This window comes from Malurus melanocephalus, unplaced genomic scaffold, assembly GCF_030028575.1.
Source record: "Malurus melanocephalus ecotype Western Australia unplaced genomic scaffold, MMel_1.1 scaffold_7, whole genome shotgun sequence".
In the NCBI taxonomy this organism is placed as follows: domain Eukaryota; kingdom Metazoa; phylum Chordata; class Aves; order Passeriformes; family Maluridae; genus Malurus; species Malurus melanocephalus.
This window is the reverse complement of record NW_026623239.1, coordinates 687,369-704,764: the sequence shown is the minus strand read 5'-3', so window position 1 is coordinate 704,764 and position 17,396 is coordinate 687,369. Positions and strand designations below refer to the sequence as shown.

General features: G+C 39.4%; 1 protein-coding gene and 1 long non-coding RNA gene across 5 annotated transcripts in view; both read left to right on the top strand.

The window, feature by feature from the left end:
* The first annotated feature begins 6,218 nt into the window (after positions 1–6,218).
* Positions 6,219–10,440, top strand: LOC130577030 (uncharacterized). The gene is made up of 4 exons (XR_008965727.1): positions 6,219–6,334; positions 7,210–7,328; positions 8,812–8,972; positions 9,605–10,440. It is a non-coding gene; the product is annotated as an uncharacterized LOC130577030 (long non-coding RNA).
* A 3,583-nt stretch (positions 10,441–14,023) lies between these two features.
* DMXL1 (Dmx like 1) overlaps positions 14,024–17,396 on the top strand; it is a 74,160-nt gene continuing 70,787 nt past the window's right edge. For 3 of the 4 annotated variants that reach the window (XM_057372195.1, XM_057372229.1, XM_057372221.1), the window contains exon 1: positions 14,024–14,178. In XM_057372195.1, coding sequence (XP_057228178.1) covers positions 14,092–14,178 — 87 coding nt within the window. In that variant the 5' untranslated portion in view covers positions 14,024–14,091. The remainder of the gene's footprint in view (positions 14,179–17,396) is intronic. The other variant, XM_057372204.1, reaches the window with a different exon arrangement.

Here is a 17,396-nt window from a genome sequence, read left to right as displayed (position 1 = left end):
ATCTTGTTATTTTGCTGAACAGACAGTTTCCTTGTTAATACCCTAATCTGAATGCTTTGCCAGACCCTGACCAAATTCTTTTCCTTAGACTGAACAGATTTCTTTTTCCCCCAAGAAATTTGACTTTCTAGCAAAAGTGTTGAACAGAGCTAAATACCCCAAATCGGTAGTTCCATGGAGCAGCCTGGCACTGTAAATTGTTGTGGTAGTTCAATATATTTGTGTTACTCTACCATCTGCTTGATAGATAATGTAGTAGGCAAGATCAATGCCTAACATAATTATGTCAGTAGAAGCCTTGACGTAATGTAGACATAATGGCCCTGCAATGTACTTCCTAGGGCAGTCCCCAGATGAGGACATGGATCTATATTATCTTCTATTTGCAGCCTCAACATGACTTCTGAAAGTCTACACAACTCTCTGGCAACAAGTCACAATAGAGATATTCTTAAAATAATGGTGGATTGATTTCTCCTTGACACTGTCTCTGTAAGGACAGCAAGCTGTGCAGAGGCTAAATGGCATGATGGGTTGTACTCCCACACCTAAAGAGAGCTGTCCCTATGTGGACACCAAATGTAGTAGTGATTTTAGTGTAGATGGTGTGTTTGCGTTTTATAGCATTGTCTGGTAAGACAGAGCATGGTCAGTAATGATGTTGGACAGAAACTTCAGGAATGAGCATATTCTCTGGAGAATCCGAACCAGCTTTGATAACAGTAGGAGTGGTGAATCTCAAAGAACCTGCTGGCACAATTTTCTTTCTAAGAATAAGACCTGATAGTTAGGCTAGGGGTTGGAGCTGATGATCTCAAAGTTCTTTTCCAATYTGATTGATTCTCTGATTCCGTGACTTTTGGGATGAAAAGTAATGAAATATGTGGGGTTTGGACTAGATGATCTCTGAAGGTCCCTTCTAATCCTAACTCTTCTGTGATTCTGTAAATTAGAAGGCTTGAAACTTAAAATGTTGCAAAATCTTGGGGAAAAGGCCACAAGGCTTTTAATAAGCTGCATCCAAGGAGGAAAGAGTCTCATGAGAAGCTATCCATTTCCTTGAATATTTGCTGGAGTTTTTGACAAACCAGGATGAGAATGCAATTAAGAGAGATGTAAAGAGATTTTATAGACTAGACAGTAAGCAGAAGATAAGGATAACTACATTCCTAGGAAAGCCTTCTTTTGAAAAAAAAATATGCATATTTCCCACCAGACTTTAGCAAGGAGGGGAATTTTCTGTGAATTATTTTAACTGAATTTAAAATAATGATTTAAACACACTTCATCATATTTATATTGCTGTACTGATATTATATAGTAATTGAAAACAAGAATACAGAGTGTGGAAAAAAATACAGACTAACATTTATTAAACTTTCTGAGTATCTTAGCTGTAATAAAGTAATTGGCTAGAAATAAAATATTAGAGAGAAAAGACAATAAGTAAGTACTCTGTGGTGCTTGGGATAATCAAATAGATTACTTTCCTTTTGAGATATTCTTCATGACAGAAGCAAATTAGAAATTCACAACATGCATTGGAAAGCTGGAATAAGTGGGTATGCCTCTTATTAGAGTGACTGGGAATTTTTCCCCCAGATATTATTCTATGGCTTATTAATAGGATACAAACATGGAAATAAAGATTGATGAGGCATCTGATAGTGCTTTAAAAAGTAWTTGACAATTGTATTTGAAAATTATAGGCTTTCAAATCCATGAAAGTGAGTTCTGTTAATTATTCAATCTCAGAAAAAATGGGGAATAAATTTGAAGCAAAAGATAAGACATGGCAGAAACTCATTACTTCCATCCCGGTAAGGCAGCCACAAATGAACCCTGAACCCCTTACTATCAGCTCAGTTCAGAGACACATGTCACTGATGGCTTACAACTCAAGGTAATAAAATTTAGTGAAAGTATTATTGCAGGCTTCATAAAAATATGTGGAGGTAACATGGTATAACCAACTGTAAAAGAGAGAGGAAAAATAGATGAAGTATGAAACCTGTGAAGATTAGTAAAGTGGACAAACATAGCTCTGACATGCAGAAGCCAAACTCTAAAGTGTATACATTCCAACAAAGGCAATGTTATGGTATTGTGTCATTAGAATGAAACTACTTTAGCAGAGACTCTAATAGAAATCACATCACAATGTATCATAAATCTATATTTGTCATAGATAAAATATAATAGATGTGCCTGTTAACAGCTAATCAGAGATGGTCATGATAGAAAACAAAATGGAGATTTAAAGAGTTAACTGGGAAACATACATTCTCATACATTGCACTGGGAAGTACAATAATAAAAGAGCAAACAGGTTTTCCATTCAGTTTTACCTTGGACAAAGGATCCCCCACAGCTATGCTGAACAGTGCCTTGAAATACAGACCATCCCTGAGAGCTGTTAATTAACATTGAATAGGAGCCAGAAAGATTTCTTTAACAAAGACAGCAAAAAAACATAATTGACCCAAATTAATTAAAAACATTAAGATGAAATGTATATGCACAATATCATGCAATATTGCTACTGAGGAACCTACTCCTATTTCCATGAAACACAAGCTTTTTAATTACARTCTTTCAGGAAAACCTGCCATTTCCTCCTTATCTTTTGTGGTGGTATGAAGGAAGAACACATAACAGTAAATTAAACAGTAAGTGAAACAAGTGTAGAAATCTGTTTCTACCAGCTCTCACATGGGAAAAGGAGTCAGCAACTGAAGCAAGCAGAAGGGAGGAAGAAACGTCTCTTAGGGACGTTCTCCATCAAACGTGCTCTTGGAAGGGTTTTTCAGCACTCTCAAGTTGGTTTATATTCAAAATGCTTGCCAAATAGAAAACAGTAATATAAAAATGCAATGGTAAATATTTTTCTCCAGATGTCAAGGACAGGCTCGCCATCATTAAGAGTGAAAAGGGACTAGGGTCAAAGGACCATGGTGCCACAGGATAGTCCAGATGAGGAGAGAGCTCAGCTGGTGCCTGGTGCAAGACATTGCTTCTGGCAGTGTCAGCGGTGGGGTCAGACCGGGCTGCTCAGGGAGAGAGGGACCCTGCACAGCACCAGGCAGTGTGAGCTGCTGCTCATCTGTCCTCCTGGAGAAAGGTTTCCAAAGGGCCAATCTCAGTCTCTCCTGCCCCTCACCAGTCCACTGTGCTCCCCTGAGAAGATCCCAGCCCTGACAGACCCTCACAGGCACTGGAAGCTGCTTCTAGGTGCTCCCAAGGGCTCGCCTTGTCCAGCCTGAACCAGCTCAAGAGCACCAGCCACTGTAGGCAGCGCTGGAGCAGGCTGAGAGCCCATGGCACATCTTCCCTGGGTCATGTCCAGAGAATCTCTCCCATCTGCTGTAGAGTGTGCTGTCCCATTTCAGCTGTGAGTTCAGCTATGGGCCTGCTTCTTTAAGAACCTTGAAAGATCCCCGTATTCATCTTGTAAAGACTGAAAATTCAGTGGGGAAAAAAAAAAAAGGAAATATGTATTTTTGTATTAGAATTAATTATGTGCATTTATAGGCTTGTGTCATGGTTTAACTGCTGAAACTAGCACATGTATTTGGGAATTTGGAAGCACTGTGCTGAACAGACCTAAAATAATCACACCCTATCTTTTCCCATGACAAGTACGATTTGAGGCACAGAGGAATTTAAAGTCCCAGGCTGCAATATTGCAGCCCGCTAAAGTCCCATGTTGCAGCACTGCAGCCCACAGACTATAAGAACCATTGTGAGATAATAAGAAAAGATGGCTCAATGGTCTTCAGAGACCAGGAAAATAATCAGCATTCACTTCAGTGAAGAGTGGGAAATAGACTGGAAGGAATATAGCTCATGCAAGTTCAGGCAGGCCAACTAAGGTGACATCCTCATGAAAAGAAAAAAGAAACAAATTACAAAAGCAGCAGTACTGAGTCTATTCAATGCTGAAAGAAAAGCCGATTAACCACCAAACAACACAAATACTGCAATTAGAATGGCTTTTGGCTGTACAATATTACACAAAGTTGCACATTTCAGAATTTTCTGTAGCTTGAGCTGTATCTGACACTGATTTTTCTGTTGTGTATCTGTGGGATCATGTGCAGCAAAGGTCTTTTTTATGGTGCTGCCACCCAAAGTCATGAAGCAGAGAAAAAGTAGCAGTATACCAATTTTGTGTATCTTTCTCAGGTATAAAATTATGGAAACATAATTTTATACAAACAGAACAGCCTCCAGATGAGGTAGTGTGTGCTGATATGAACAAAGGTGATGAATYCTTGGGTAGCTTGTAAAGGATTTATCCTCAGATTACCTTGAATTCAGGCAGCATGTTTACCACAGCACAGTGGAAATTTTGTTGTGTGATGTGTGCACTGCAAAGTCAGGGAAGTGTATGAACGAGCAATCACATTACTGGGGACATGTATTTACATGACCTTCAGTTGCTCAGTGTGTGCATTGCACTACTTTGTGCAATGGAAGCATTAAAAGGCAGCTTTTAATAGAGAGCCCTAATTGTAAGAGAATCTGTATAATTTTGTATCAGTGTGCAGACCACCAAATCTCTCCTTTGCCCTTGGCGCATTTGTAAGGAAACTGAAAGAAGCAACAGCGGGAGCTGCACAGGARCCTGAACAGACATGACAGGCAGGTTATGTGGCTGCCTGCTGCTGCAGTGGCAAAAGCGCTAAAAGGTGAGTTTGTAAAAACTTAGACCCTAATAAGGGCATCAGTGAGTGAACTCAGTGTCCCAAGTATCTTAGGCCAAGGGCTCACGTATCTCATGCAGCAGTGGTAATGAATGAGAATGAACGCACTTCCCTGTCTGCTCAGGTAATTTAGTCCTGTTGGCTCTCTCTTGTGAGAGGCTCTTAGGGAGGCTGTTGTCAAATATTTTCGATAGATAGGCAACCAAATACTATCTTCAGAGGGCACTAGTGAGCTTCCCAAAACACTCCATCGACAAGTGCCCAGACTTTTGAAGGGTATTGGGTATATTGAAGGGTAAAGTGTTTCACCAATATTTATATACTTCTCTATGTATCAATTTCACATTCCAAGTCAGATATCACTTTCCTGATTTACATAAAAGATGACAATGTTCTAATTTTCTGTATTTATTCAGTAGCTATAAAAGGGTTTGGAAAATTTCCAGATCCATCTCACAGTTCTTGTCATCGGTGAATAAAATGCACACTTGGCCAAAATTAGATCACTTGTCTTAGGAAGGAATTAAGCTATTTGTAGATATTTTTCTTACTAGATTTCTCCAAATATGATAAAACTAACAGATGATACTTTTAGTTAATGATTTGCAATGTGGTTTAATTCCCATTTTCCTTCCTGTCATCAAACCAGTGGGCAATATACAATACACAATTAGTGCAGCAAGTCTACTAATTTTTCCTTCTTTTATGAAACTTCAAATTTCTTCCAATTAAATTATTTTATTTAGTATATTATGCAAAGTGGTCTTATAACAATTACTATTTCCCTATTTTAAAATGCTTTTATGTTTGTTATGGAATGGAACTTCATAAAAAGAATGCAGTGATAGCATTTAAGTTGGAGCCTCATAAAATAAAAGTCAGAACTAAAACAAGTTTAAAATTAACATGGAATATGAATATGAAACACAAACAATTCATTTGTTGGGGTTTTTTCCCCCCAAGAAATATTTATATCCTTTATGAAAGAGTTCTTTGTGATTTTAATGCCTTGGATTTGAACCCTTCTTTTCTTTATGGTTTTGTAAGATATTGAAGATGACAGTTTTAAAACAGAATGAGTGATACAGAAATAAAGAGATAGTACTTCAGTGGAACTTTCCTGAGAACAGTTATTTTTATTTACATGTACATCAACCATTCAATAGAAAATTACAGCTGTCACAGTAAATTTTATCTATAGTAAAACCCAAATTGTTGATTTTAATATTTTTCGTGTTTTGTTTTGTATTTTCTGTTGCTTATTACATAGCAAATTAAAAGAACTAAATATTGATTTTTCAAATAGTCAGTTGGTGTTAATGCAAATACTGTAGTGCTGCATCTTGGAAAAATATTCATTTTGTATTAGATAATATTACTTATGTTATACAAAAGCATGGTGAATTCTTAGAATGATGAAAATCTTGTAACCCAAAGGTTGATATGCTGTTGTTTGAATCATTTAGCAATGACATAATAAAACATTAATATATGTTAATATTTCAAGTAATCATTGCTGATTGCTCTGCATGCTGAAAGCACACCAAATAGCATGCATTGGCTGTGATTCATTGTCCCTTTCTCCACACACAGATGGATGCACACATTTGCACACACAGAATCACAAGGTAAACAGGACTGATCAATGTTTATGTGGACCTCAAGAGCAGCAAACAATTTCTTAGATTGAACTGCCAGTTTTAGGCTTTATAGTGCTTATTATGTATTTAGTTATTTGTTTAATTATTTTCTTCTCTGGAATAGTATATTTAAACACAGAATTTAATTATAGATTATATATGATTGCTATCAATTTTATTTCTCTCTCTTCCTGGTGCAAGACTAGGCCTTTCTATTTTTATTTGGAAAGAAGATAGAGTAAGTTGCAAATGCAAATGCAGAATATGTATCATTATTCTATTTTACCTTGCAACTGTAGTTGCTACTTTTTTCTTTGCAAGTCCCCCAGAAAAAATAGAGATAATATGCTTGGTGTTAAGTGCAAGAACAATTCCTTATAGACATAAGATTGATTAGAGCACTAATATTTATTTAGCAGTGCTATCAGATCACAGCGGCCTTTGCAATGAAAATTCTCTAGTTAATGTGCAGAATAAGACATGTTAGAAAATAAATTTATTTCTCTTCCTCGAAAATGCATTTAAGAACATAGTCTTTATGGTGCAGCTGACAGTGCACTCCAAGCTGACACAATTTTTACATGTGATCTACCTGTATTTACAAAGGAAAGCTTTGCACAGCTGTTTTTCATTTGCCCTCTTGGCATTTTAATATCTGTATGGTTCAAGCAAATTTTGTGGTTTTAAATCACTGCTGAAAACCTCAGAATAAACTGTTTACAAAGCCATAAACCTGCTTTAGAAGAAAGGCTGAAACAGGCCTGTCTGGAGCCTGTATTTACAAAGTGATTAAGGGTATCAAAGCAGAAGAGGACACCAGCTTCTGGTTGTTGTTATGCCATTTCTCTTTTATTTCCTCTTAGATTTGGTTCCTTCTCAGATGTATGCCTCTGGTACTGCTGGATCCCTTCAATTCACACATGCAGGAAAAACAAATCCTATTATTTGTTCCATGGGGCTAGAAAAACACTGTGGAAAAAAGGTACCTTCTAGGTTTTCTATATCCTCACAGAGAATTTCCTCATTGTTTAATCAAGACCTTCAGGGCTACTGCAATAGACAAGTAATAGAGAGTAACAATCAAGGCATTTTAATACTTTGGGGTGTTGAGCACACTTAACTTTCACTAGAAACTCGTTGAATATGACAGGATTAAGGCCTAAAGCTTTAAAAAGCTCCTGGTACCATTCAGTTGCTCAGACAGGGATTAAAACTACTGCAGGCAGTAGCAAAGTGGTAAATATTGACTCAGCAGCAAATAAAATAAGTCCATTGAGGTGGAGTGTACAATATGTGGTGGAAGAAGAGTCACGAGAAAGCAATAYTGCTCTTGGGCAGATTAAACAGTGTACACCACAAACCCACATGCTGTTTCAGGAAAGTCATAGTGTTCATAAAACACAGTGGCACTTTACACTCTTAACAACCTTTAAACGTGGAAATTGCATATGCACTTTTTTTTTCTTAATCTGGTAAAAAATTATTTTCTTTAGTTGCAAAACAGATGAAGTCTGGTACTAATGAACTGCCCACCACTCTTTAATATGTTTTAAAATGTGCATGTCTAAATTTTAGTTCCTGTCCACAAATACGTTAAAAAACCTTATATATATATATTTTTATATTTGTTTCAATACCATTTTCTCCTAGAAAAACACAAACAYTTTATAAGCCTATAAAGAGAAATAGATTACCTACAGGCGATCAAATGATGAGAAAGACCACAATTTTAATAGCGCTTTTCAAGCCTTGGTAAGTGCGTGGTTTGTTCCACTCAAAATCAGTAACTGCAATGCCATTTTGCATATAGGAGTCAACAGCAAATCTACCACCAGGCTGAAACATTTCATTTGTCTCAGCACCTTTGTTAAAGTTTATGTTTCTTTAGCGTTATGAGTATGGCTTTGGATGGTGGAAGGAATGTGCATTAACACACAGATGAGCACTCTTCCATTTGGTTGCTCTTCTTTTCCCTACTTGTGGAACAAGAACAATATAAAAAAGTTAACGTTAATCTTATGAATGCAAGAATGCCTGACAGTTCAGACACCATGCATTTGCACATATGAATTGTGAACTACATTAATGAAAGGTAGCAACCAGAAAAAGAAATGACATGTGAGCTGCATACCACGAAAACTGCTGGTGAGAGAATAAAATACAGGGCCACTTCATGAAGTGGCTGTGAGATAAGAAAGGGTGTATGCATTTGAGGATAAAATTATTAGTTCCACTGCAACTGAAAAGAACAATGGGCTTCTGTGTTTTGTGTTTTTATGTCCCAATACTTGAATGGCCATCTGCTTAAGTCTGTAGAGGTATGAGGAATAGCCAATCTTCTGTCAAAAGCTCAATCATCCTATGAGGTTAGAGCCTGACCATTAAAAAACTGAAAGAGTTAACAGGTTGAAATAACAGCATAAGATAATTTTCTTCTTTTTTGGGTTTTGGTTTTTTTTTTTCAGGCTAGCCTTTAAGCACCTCAAGGCATTTTAAACACATAAATATTAATGTCTGTATGCAATAGATTTGTGGAGATATGCCGATACTGAATTTGGAAACATGAATATCCAAGCACCTGATGTAAACATTAAAGAAAAAGTAAAGTCATTGCATTATACCTCAGGTAAGTTTCTTAGGGACATATATAAATGGTATCACCCTTTTAAGCATGATATGGAAATCTATGCCATGTGAAATACCACAGAGGGTTCAAAACTTGTAAAAGAATATTTTTCTTGGAATAGACTGGCAGTATGACAATTCATTATGTGAATGGGGAGTCTACATATTTGTTTATATATAACTTCCCGTTTCACAGTTAAATGGAAAAAAATAGTATTTATTATACTCAACCTGAAATTTGCAGTATATAAGAAAGGAATAGACGTACCTAATAACTTAGAATTTACATGAAAAGGACAAATACATTCTGGTAGMTAAGACTGCATAATGACTATTTCAACAGCTATTCATGTGAATTTCAAGTAACAGATTATACATGAGCAGTCTAATCAGAGTTCAGTGCAGCAGGCGAGGTGTCATAACTTCTCCAGGACTAGATGGAGACTCCCTGGTCTACACAAAGAACTGACCATCTAAATGGCATCTTTGTATGGGTGGAGAAAGCCCAACTCAGTCATTTCCAGGATACTGACTATTGCACTGTGGCCCAAAAAGTATCCTATGCGCATGGGACTGATGACATGTGAAAATGGACTGATGCGTCTGGAAATCATCACTGTTTACCCTTTGCAGTAGGACAAGACTTCTACATGCCAGACAAGATCACTCTCAGCCATGCACTGTGGAGTGCACCAGTGGATATTTTGCACAGCAGCTCCATGCCAGAGCAGCCCTCTTGGCTTTCCCAGCATTGCTGCAGGGCAGATTTGTGTCCTGGCAGCATTCTACTGGGAAGTGATGGGTGGACCCACCAGGGCCCATCACCACTATTACTCATGAGATAAAGTCCAACTCAGCATCCTCAGGTGTTAAGGAACACAGAATATTTTATAAATACATGGGAAAGGAGTGGACAGTTAATGTATTATCCAGCAGCCCTTTCATGATTTTCTTCAAAAATAGCTATAATCTCAGTTGTGTGAAATGAATGTAAAACTCTAAATATGAATGAAAGTTGTAAAGCCTGTTAATTGTTAACTGTTAATTTGCAAGCTGAAGAATCTAATAATGGTTGACTTTTACCTTAGAATCAACCACATATAATACTCTCAGCTGGAACTGAAGTATCATCAAAAGCCAAATAAAACCTGAATTTAATAAACAAAAATATCTTTAGCGATATCTTGCAAGGATACCTGTCAGTGTATATCTCCCTCACCAAGGAACTGGTTATATCAGATCACTGAAGTGAAAGCCAATGTACTGCACTGTACAGGAGATGTGACAGCACCATTAGCTGTTACAAAATGCCTTTCACAAAATGAAAACAGTACCAAAAAAGAAAAACAAATATCACTGTAACCTTCAGGCTGCAAATATAAAACTCAGGGTACTGAAGACATGAATAAAGCAACCTTTCTGAAAAGAAAGGTTTCACAAAGTGGTCATCTGTTTAGAACCTCACTACTAAATGCCAATATTTATGTATTTATGCATTTCACATTTTCCCAAGATACTATGGTGCATTTTTACTCCATATACTGTTAAAAGTCCCAAAATCTTAAGAGGAGAATCAAGTAGTTCTTCAAATGATTCCCAGTGTGATCACAAAGGGAGAACAAAAGATCTTGAGGAGATCAGTAAGGGATTTTGAATCTTAACCTCACTAAGGTCCACTTTTGCCTTGTGTATTCACAAATCAAAGAAAMACTGCAGAGAGATCAAGGGCAACAAAGACAAGGTCAAACAGTACATGAGGTAGGACAGTTATCCCTGCCTGCACGGCATTGTTCTTTTTAACATCAAAGGTAAAATATAGATATAAAAAATATCTTCCTGTAGCTCATTATTAAAAAGTAAAGGAAGGATACAACATTTTCTAGTACCATAGACAAATTCTAAACATGCCATTTAAAATGCTAGCTTCTTTCAAAGCTGCCTGTGTATCATTGACAAAGGTGACCTCACTGCTGTTAATGAGTGACTCATGGATGTTTCTTGTACAGAAAGAACACAAGGTATGTAATTGTAATTCTGCAAGTGAAATAATTTACATAGATATGTCAATTTTGTACTGCACTACACTGAAGAGTGTTGTTAATATGGATTTAATATGCAGATGTGCAATTATGAATATAGAAGAGACTCATGGGAGTATGATTTAAAAATCTCATATGGACTTTCCTCGGATGTTATCAGGAAAATATATGAAGGATTTACTCACAAAAATTGTGCATACATGTACTTGGTATTGCATCATGGAGCATTTAAGGGCCTCCTTGTTATTGAAAAAAGTAATAGTTTTCTCAATAATCAAAAAGTAGTAAATTGTTCACTTCCAAACCTCTTTGTACATGCACAAATTCTGCAKTTGTCAGACTTTCAGAACAGTCACAGCCACTCTGTGTTAAAATACTGGGAAATTAAGAGTCTTTCCTATCTGACCTTCCTGGTCTTCTAATAGTACGACCATTTTTTACAGTGTCTCTTAAAAAAAACCAAAATCAAGGCCTGAGTGAGCATACTCATTAGCAATTGTGAATGACAGGAGTCATCAGCTTGTTAGGAGAACTGCAGCTCCAGAAAGACTCAAATAAAGAAGACCTACTGACATTAGGGGGAAAACAATGAAAACGACTTTATGATGGTATTTTATAATCAAAACTGTATAAATACACTTTTAATTGTATAGAACATTTTTTTCTTTTTAAATGCCAGTGTCCTACAGTGCATTCACTTTGACATTATAATAAAACTTACAGTATATAATTTGTCTGCAGCTCAGACAATTCACAGATGTTGCAGAAGTGAGAAGGGGYATCAATCAAACTGCACGACAGGTGGCTAATGGCTGTCCTTGCCATTCCCCAGGCTGAGATGTGGAAGAGACACAGCAGCAGTGCCTGGGATCAGCAGTGAGATGAGGTGTGAARCTCCTGCCTCACTGAGCACTGCTGACAGCAAATACGGGAGGGGGAAGGTAGTGCCCCATTCCTGTGGGGATGGGAGCCAGCATATGGATTTATATGCCTGACAGGTCCATTACAAAGGCTCTCACTCTGTCCACAGAGGAGAGAACACTAGTTAACGTCCTTTCTTTTATGAAGTAAGACAAACATACTTAGCAGTAACAAAGGTCAAATCCACTTAAAAAGGAAATGAGAAGTTTTGTATTTTCTTAGCATATCAGCATGTTAGGCTGTAYCAGTTATAAATGTCATACTGTGTCGCAAATAGATATAGATTAAAAAGTAGTTGTCAGCTGCAGAGTAAAACTCCTCATTATTTTTGTTGGTGTCCTCAGTTCCCCCTCCTTCCTGATTTCTTCACCCACCTCAGACAGGGGTCTGRGATTGTTGTCTACTGTTAGCCTGCTCTTTCTTTTGTTATATTGCAAATCCTATGTGCTTTACACATGTGGATTGGATAAGGCTTGAGGGGCTGATACAGATCTGTAGCACCACTGGCCTCTTCTGTCCAGTGAATTCTTCTTGTAGGAAGAAGTCCCAGCTTGCTGCAAAATTGGAGCAGTTCACAGTGTAAGCCCAGAAGTAGCTGGTTGTGCAGAAAATTGCAAATGAGGGTCTCTCACTGTTTTGGTTCATAATTCACTTTCTTACCTAGAACCCAGTGAACAGATTTTTTGTTACCTTAAACATTCACCGAGGTTGATTTTCGGGATTTGGCAGCTGATAGAAGAATAAGATCACTCATCAGTTATCAGCAATTCTAGCAATATTAAGATCACTATTCATGGACAGGATAATTTGATAAGCTTTTTGATCTTTTGCCAAACAAAAGTGATTAAGGCTATAGGAGTTTACAACTGTCTTTGGAGAAACATCTATATACACTGAATGCCAAACTTGATGGATTTTTTCTCGTATCAGGAAACTTTAAAAAGAAGATAAATCTTTAATATGCATGAATTATCAGCAACAAATTGTGTTATGGTGACATGCTTATCAATCTGCTTTTCAAAGGATGTGAGGCTTATATTTACTAAAATGATGYGCAAGACATCGTGCCCAACAGCGTATGAGATTGATTTTGCTTATGCAAAAACTGGAAAAGTAAGCATTGCCATCTACAGATACATAGTATCACCTTATAAATATCCTGGGATGTGGTACCCRAAGTTAGGCCTAACAGCATGAAAATATTTTACTTTTGCATTACTTCTTGGAAGAGCTTTTTGGGCAGAAAGAGGCTCTAATATTTCATACAGGGATAAGTGTCCTACAGTGCAAAAATGGAAATTGATGTGGGACCTGCATTTACAAGTAAAAACATTTGTAATGCTTAAGTTCCTATGAGAAATTTATGGAAGACTGAAAACTAGTTGGAGTGGAAAGAAATATTATTAAGTGGTTTCATTGTGCCAAAGAGAATGGCCATGCTGCCTCAGGACTGGGAGACATCTCAGCTTTCGGTAGATTCGGTGGTGAAGAGCTGAAATGGTGAAGTGCCCTGGTAGGACACGTCCTCCCTCCGGTCACGGAGGTCACACTGCCGGCTGCACTCTGGCCTTCCTTGACCTTGGCCGGTCTCGTCGGGCCAGACCGGCCCGCACCACCCCGCTCATGAGCTGCAGTGCCTATCYTAGGCAGCTCTCATTTCGCCTCATTTTACGAGGACGGTGAAAAGCYCCGCAGCCTACAGGCAATCTGAGTCCAAGCAAAAATGTCTGTTTTCCCAAGCCTGAGGGACCCAAGCCTCCTGTTACCACGTGCTTCCTCTTGTCACTGCCCGGTGGGAGGGAAGGCTGCGGCTGAGCCCCTGCCCTTGTGAAAGGCGCTGGGAGGGGATGCGCTTGGGATATCGCCATGGGCCATGGCGGGAGGCGCAGCAGCTCGGCAGGTGTCCAGTCCGCTCCRTCACTCACCGCCCCGCTCCGGCGCGGCGGCAGCCTATTCCAGGGTTATTTTGACAGGAAAGTCAGGTTATTTTAACAGGAAAGTCGAGTTCCCCACAGCGCGGACGGAGCCCTCAGCCCGCCCCAGGGACGGCGGCCGGGCCGGGCATGCGCGGCGGCCGCTCCGCCCCCGGGAAGCACCGCCTCCGCCGCCGCCGGGCGCGGGGGGACAAGCGGCGGTGGCCGAGCGGCCGCGCCCTCCGCCATGAACCTGCACCAGGTGCTGACGGGTGCCGTGAACCCTGGGGATAGCTGCTTCTCCGTGGGCAGCCTGCGCGACCAGCCCTTCACGGTGAGCGTCCCTAGCCGCGGCCGCGGCGCCTCCGCAGGGCCCAGCGCCGAAAGCGGCTGCGTCAGGCGCGGCGGCCGCGGGCGGCCCGGGGAGCGGGGCTCGCCCCGGTAGCGCCGTCCGGCGGCGGCGGCACCGCCCGAGGGCCCGCGGGTCCCCGGCCCGGCGGCGGCGGGGGTGCGCGAAACTTGTCCGGAGCGGCGGCCCCGATGCCGGCGGCGGCCCGGGCAGGGCGCGGAGCGGCGGGCGGGCGGGCACGTGTCGGGAGCGGCGGGTCCGGGGACGCGGGGCTGTGGTGGCCGTGATAAAAGATTACATAAACGGCAGCCGGGACGGGCGGCTCGCTCCGCAAGGGAGTTCCAGCGCTGCCTCGCAGTCAGGAAGGTGGCTGAAATCGTCTGTGGGCACAGCTGAGGAAGACCTTGGAATACCCAGCCGTGGTGTACCTGAGGCTTTCAAAGCGTGTTTGAACTCCCTGTCGATGTTTGTTCTGAAGAGTGGAGAGAAGACACTTGAGTGCCTGTAAAGGCCAAGGTCTTTATTAGCGTGCCTTTCCCTTCCTTTGGCTTTTGTTTTGTAAACAGACTTGTGTTGTGCTCTTCCTCCCACCCTCCTTCCGCGTGGGGCTGAGAGCAATGAAATCAGACGTAGCAAAGTTTCTCAGGGCACCACTCTGGGGTATTTTTAACCTTCCCTTTTATGGCTGCCCCCAGCTTCGGCATGGTGTGATTTCCAGCTTAATAGGGGAATAGGTGGAAATGCGGGAATGAAAACTTGTTTGCGGTCCCATCTGGTGTGTGCAATTAAATTCGTCTGGCTACTTGCAGCTTCACTCTGGGCTAGTGGAGCTAAGAGCTGCTTCCCCAGGGTTAGGCTGGCTCTGTGGAGTCCGTTTGCAGCGCAGTTCAGACATGTCCTTGCTTCCTATAAATAAGTTCACTTTGGAAGATCTCTGAAACTCCAGCAATTGGGACTTCATATACCAAATTGTGACAAACTCTCTGATTTTACATACCCAAAAATGTCAAAGACTCATGTGTGGTGGGAAGCAGTTTGGTAAGAGACGAAGAGGTTTGCTTTACAGTGAAGTAGTCGTATGCTTTCAAAATATGTTCTCGTAAGTTTGCCATTTTGATGACATTCTTTTTTGAGGGAAATAATCTTAGTTTTTTATATCACTAGAATCACATTATACCTGTTAACAGCCGAAATTATGTACAGTCTTGAAGATCTCCWAAGAAGATAAGAAGAGTAAGAATCTCTTCTTGAGGAGAAGGGAATGATTGATATTTATGAATGTGGTCTCTTTTTTGGAGATGTTTTCATATAAGGCTAGTGTAACAATGTTTCTTTGACATTAATGTTAACACTGTTTCCCATAGTTGCATTCATGTTCCTTTTTCATTATCCTTTTTCCCTGGAAAGTTTTTTTATGGATTTATTTTCCTCAGATTTGAAACTGCTAACAGGCTGCTTCAGGGCTGTTTTTGTTGTTGTTACTCATTCTCTAATACTGTGTTAAGTTAATGAGATTGCTCAGAAGGATTAGGAAGTGAAAAGTACTGAAGATAATTTCTGYTTTTTTGGAAGGCAATAACGGACTTAACCTTTAGAAAATCCAAGAAAAAGAAATTGRCTATAGTTTTTTTTCTGTCAGAAATTATAATAACAGCATTAATAAGTAAAAATATTACTAAATTGTCTTTTAGAAATGGAAAAAAACCCTCCAAACCTGTCAAACTTCTATGCTTCCAGATTTTGTGCTTGAGAACTCATAGGAGTTGATATTTCAGGTTTATGGACTCTACAGGAGGGGCAAATCRTCTTTGTCCAACAGGAGAACTTGGTCTGTATTTTTTTTTTTGGGGGGGGGTAGGGTACAGTATGCTTCAGGATATTTTCTGAGAGGCATCTTTAAAGTGAGGTGTTTTAAAATATTACAGGTTAAGCTAAAAATACCAAGATTCTGCTCTTATTTGAAGCAAAATTTTGTAAAACTGTTTGTATCCACTGAATTGTGTACCGCTTTTAAAATAGCTGAAGTTATTTTTTAAAGAGGTATTTCGGATACTTACTCTAATGGGAGGAATTTGTTGTTCTGACCTTGTTTTTCTTAAAGTGTAAAGTGGAGCATGCGCTTCCTTGGAGAGAGATTTGATTAAGAGTTTTTAGCTCATCTTTTATTTATACATAGAAAAGGGCTCATAAGCATCAAAATATCATAAGAAGCATGCCTGTTGCTTCTTCACTAATTGCAGGTGATAGTAACCTATGGCAGACTAAATGAATAAGAACCTGGCTCTCAGATGTCAGAATTTTATCTGTTTATTTTTTATATCCTTATCCTGTTACTGATTTTTTTTTTCCCTTGTACTTCTTCCTTTGCTTTCTTTTGTTCATTTCAGTTCTGAAATATATGAGTAAAAGTTTAAAAAGTTTATGGAGTTGATCACATAGGATTCCTCTGAACTAGTTATTACTGAAGTAGTGTTTAAGTTACTTAGTTAAGTGGGTAACCAGCACCAATTTTTTTTTTTGTATATTCAGTTCTTTTGCTGTTATTTTTTAAAAATTATTTCCTGAAATAAATCATTTCCTAAACTATTATTTCCTCCCACTGAAGTGGTCGAAGATGGGGGGAAAAAGCTTCTGTGAGCAATAGCAACTTTACAAGTCCAAGTCCAAAGAATGATAATTAAAGTCACAAAAGAGTGATTGTTTGTAGTGGTAAAAACACGTGAAAGAAAGATTAATTACATGGATTATTTCAAGAGAACCAGAGTAGTTCCCTGACAGATTTCCTCTGTGTGTGATTAAACTAATTCTTGACTTGAGACTTGTTTTGTACAACTGGTAGAACTGTGAACTTAAAATCTGAAGTTGAAAGGCACTTGGAGGTGAGGTAGAGTTTGAGATCTTGGTGCTGACCAGACTGAGTTTTTGAAAGCAATTGGGTTGCAGTAGAAAAAGGTTTCCCGTTTTGCAGACATTTTTGATAAATAAAAGTTGGTTCTGTGACTCAGTTACATTGTTACTTACCTGTCTAGAAAGTACTTTACAATGGTACTTAGAGCTCCATGGATATCTGTAGTTCAGAAAATTAACTGAGTGATCTTGAGAGTCAGTCAAGAAATTACATCATTTGCACCTCACCTGCTTCTTGCTTGTGATTCAGTAAAGGGAAGAAACCTTTTGGTGACTTCCTTTTTCTTTTTCTTTTT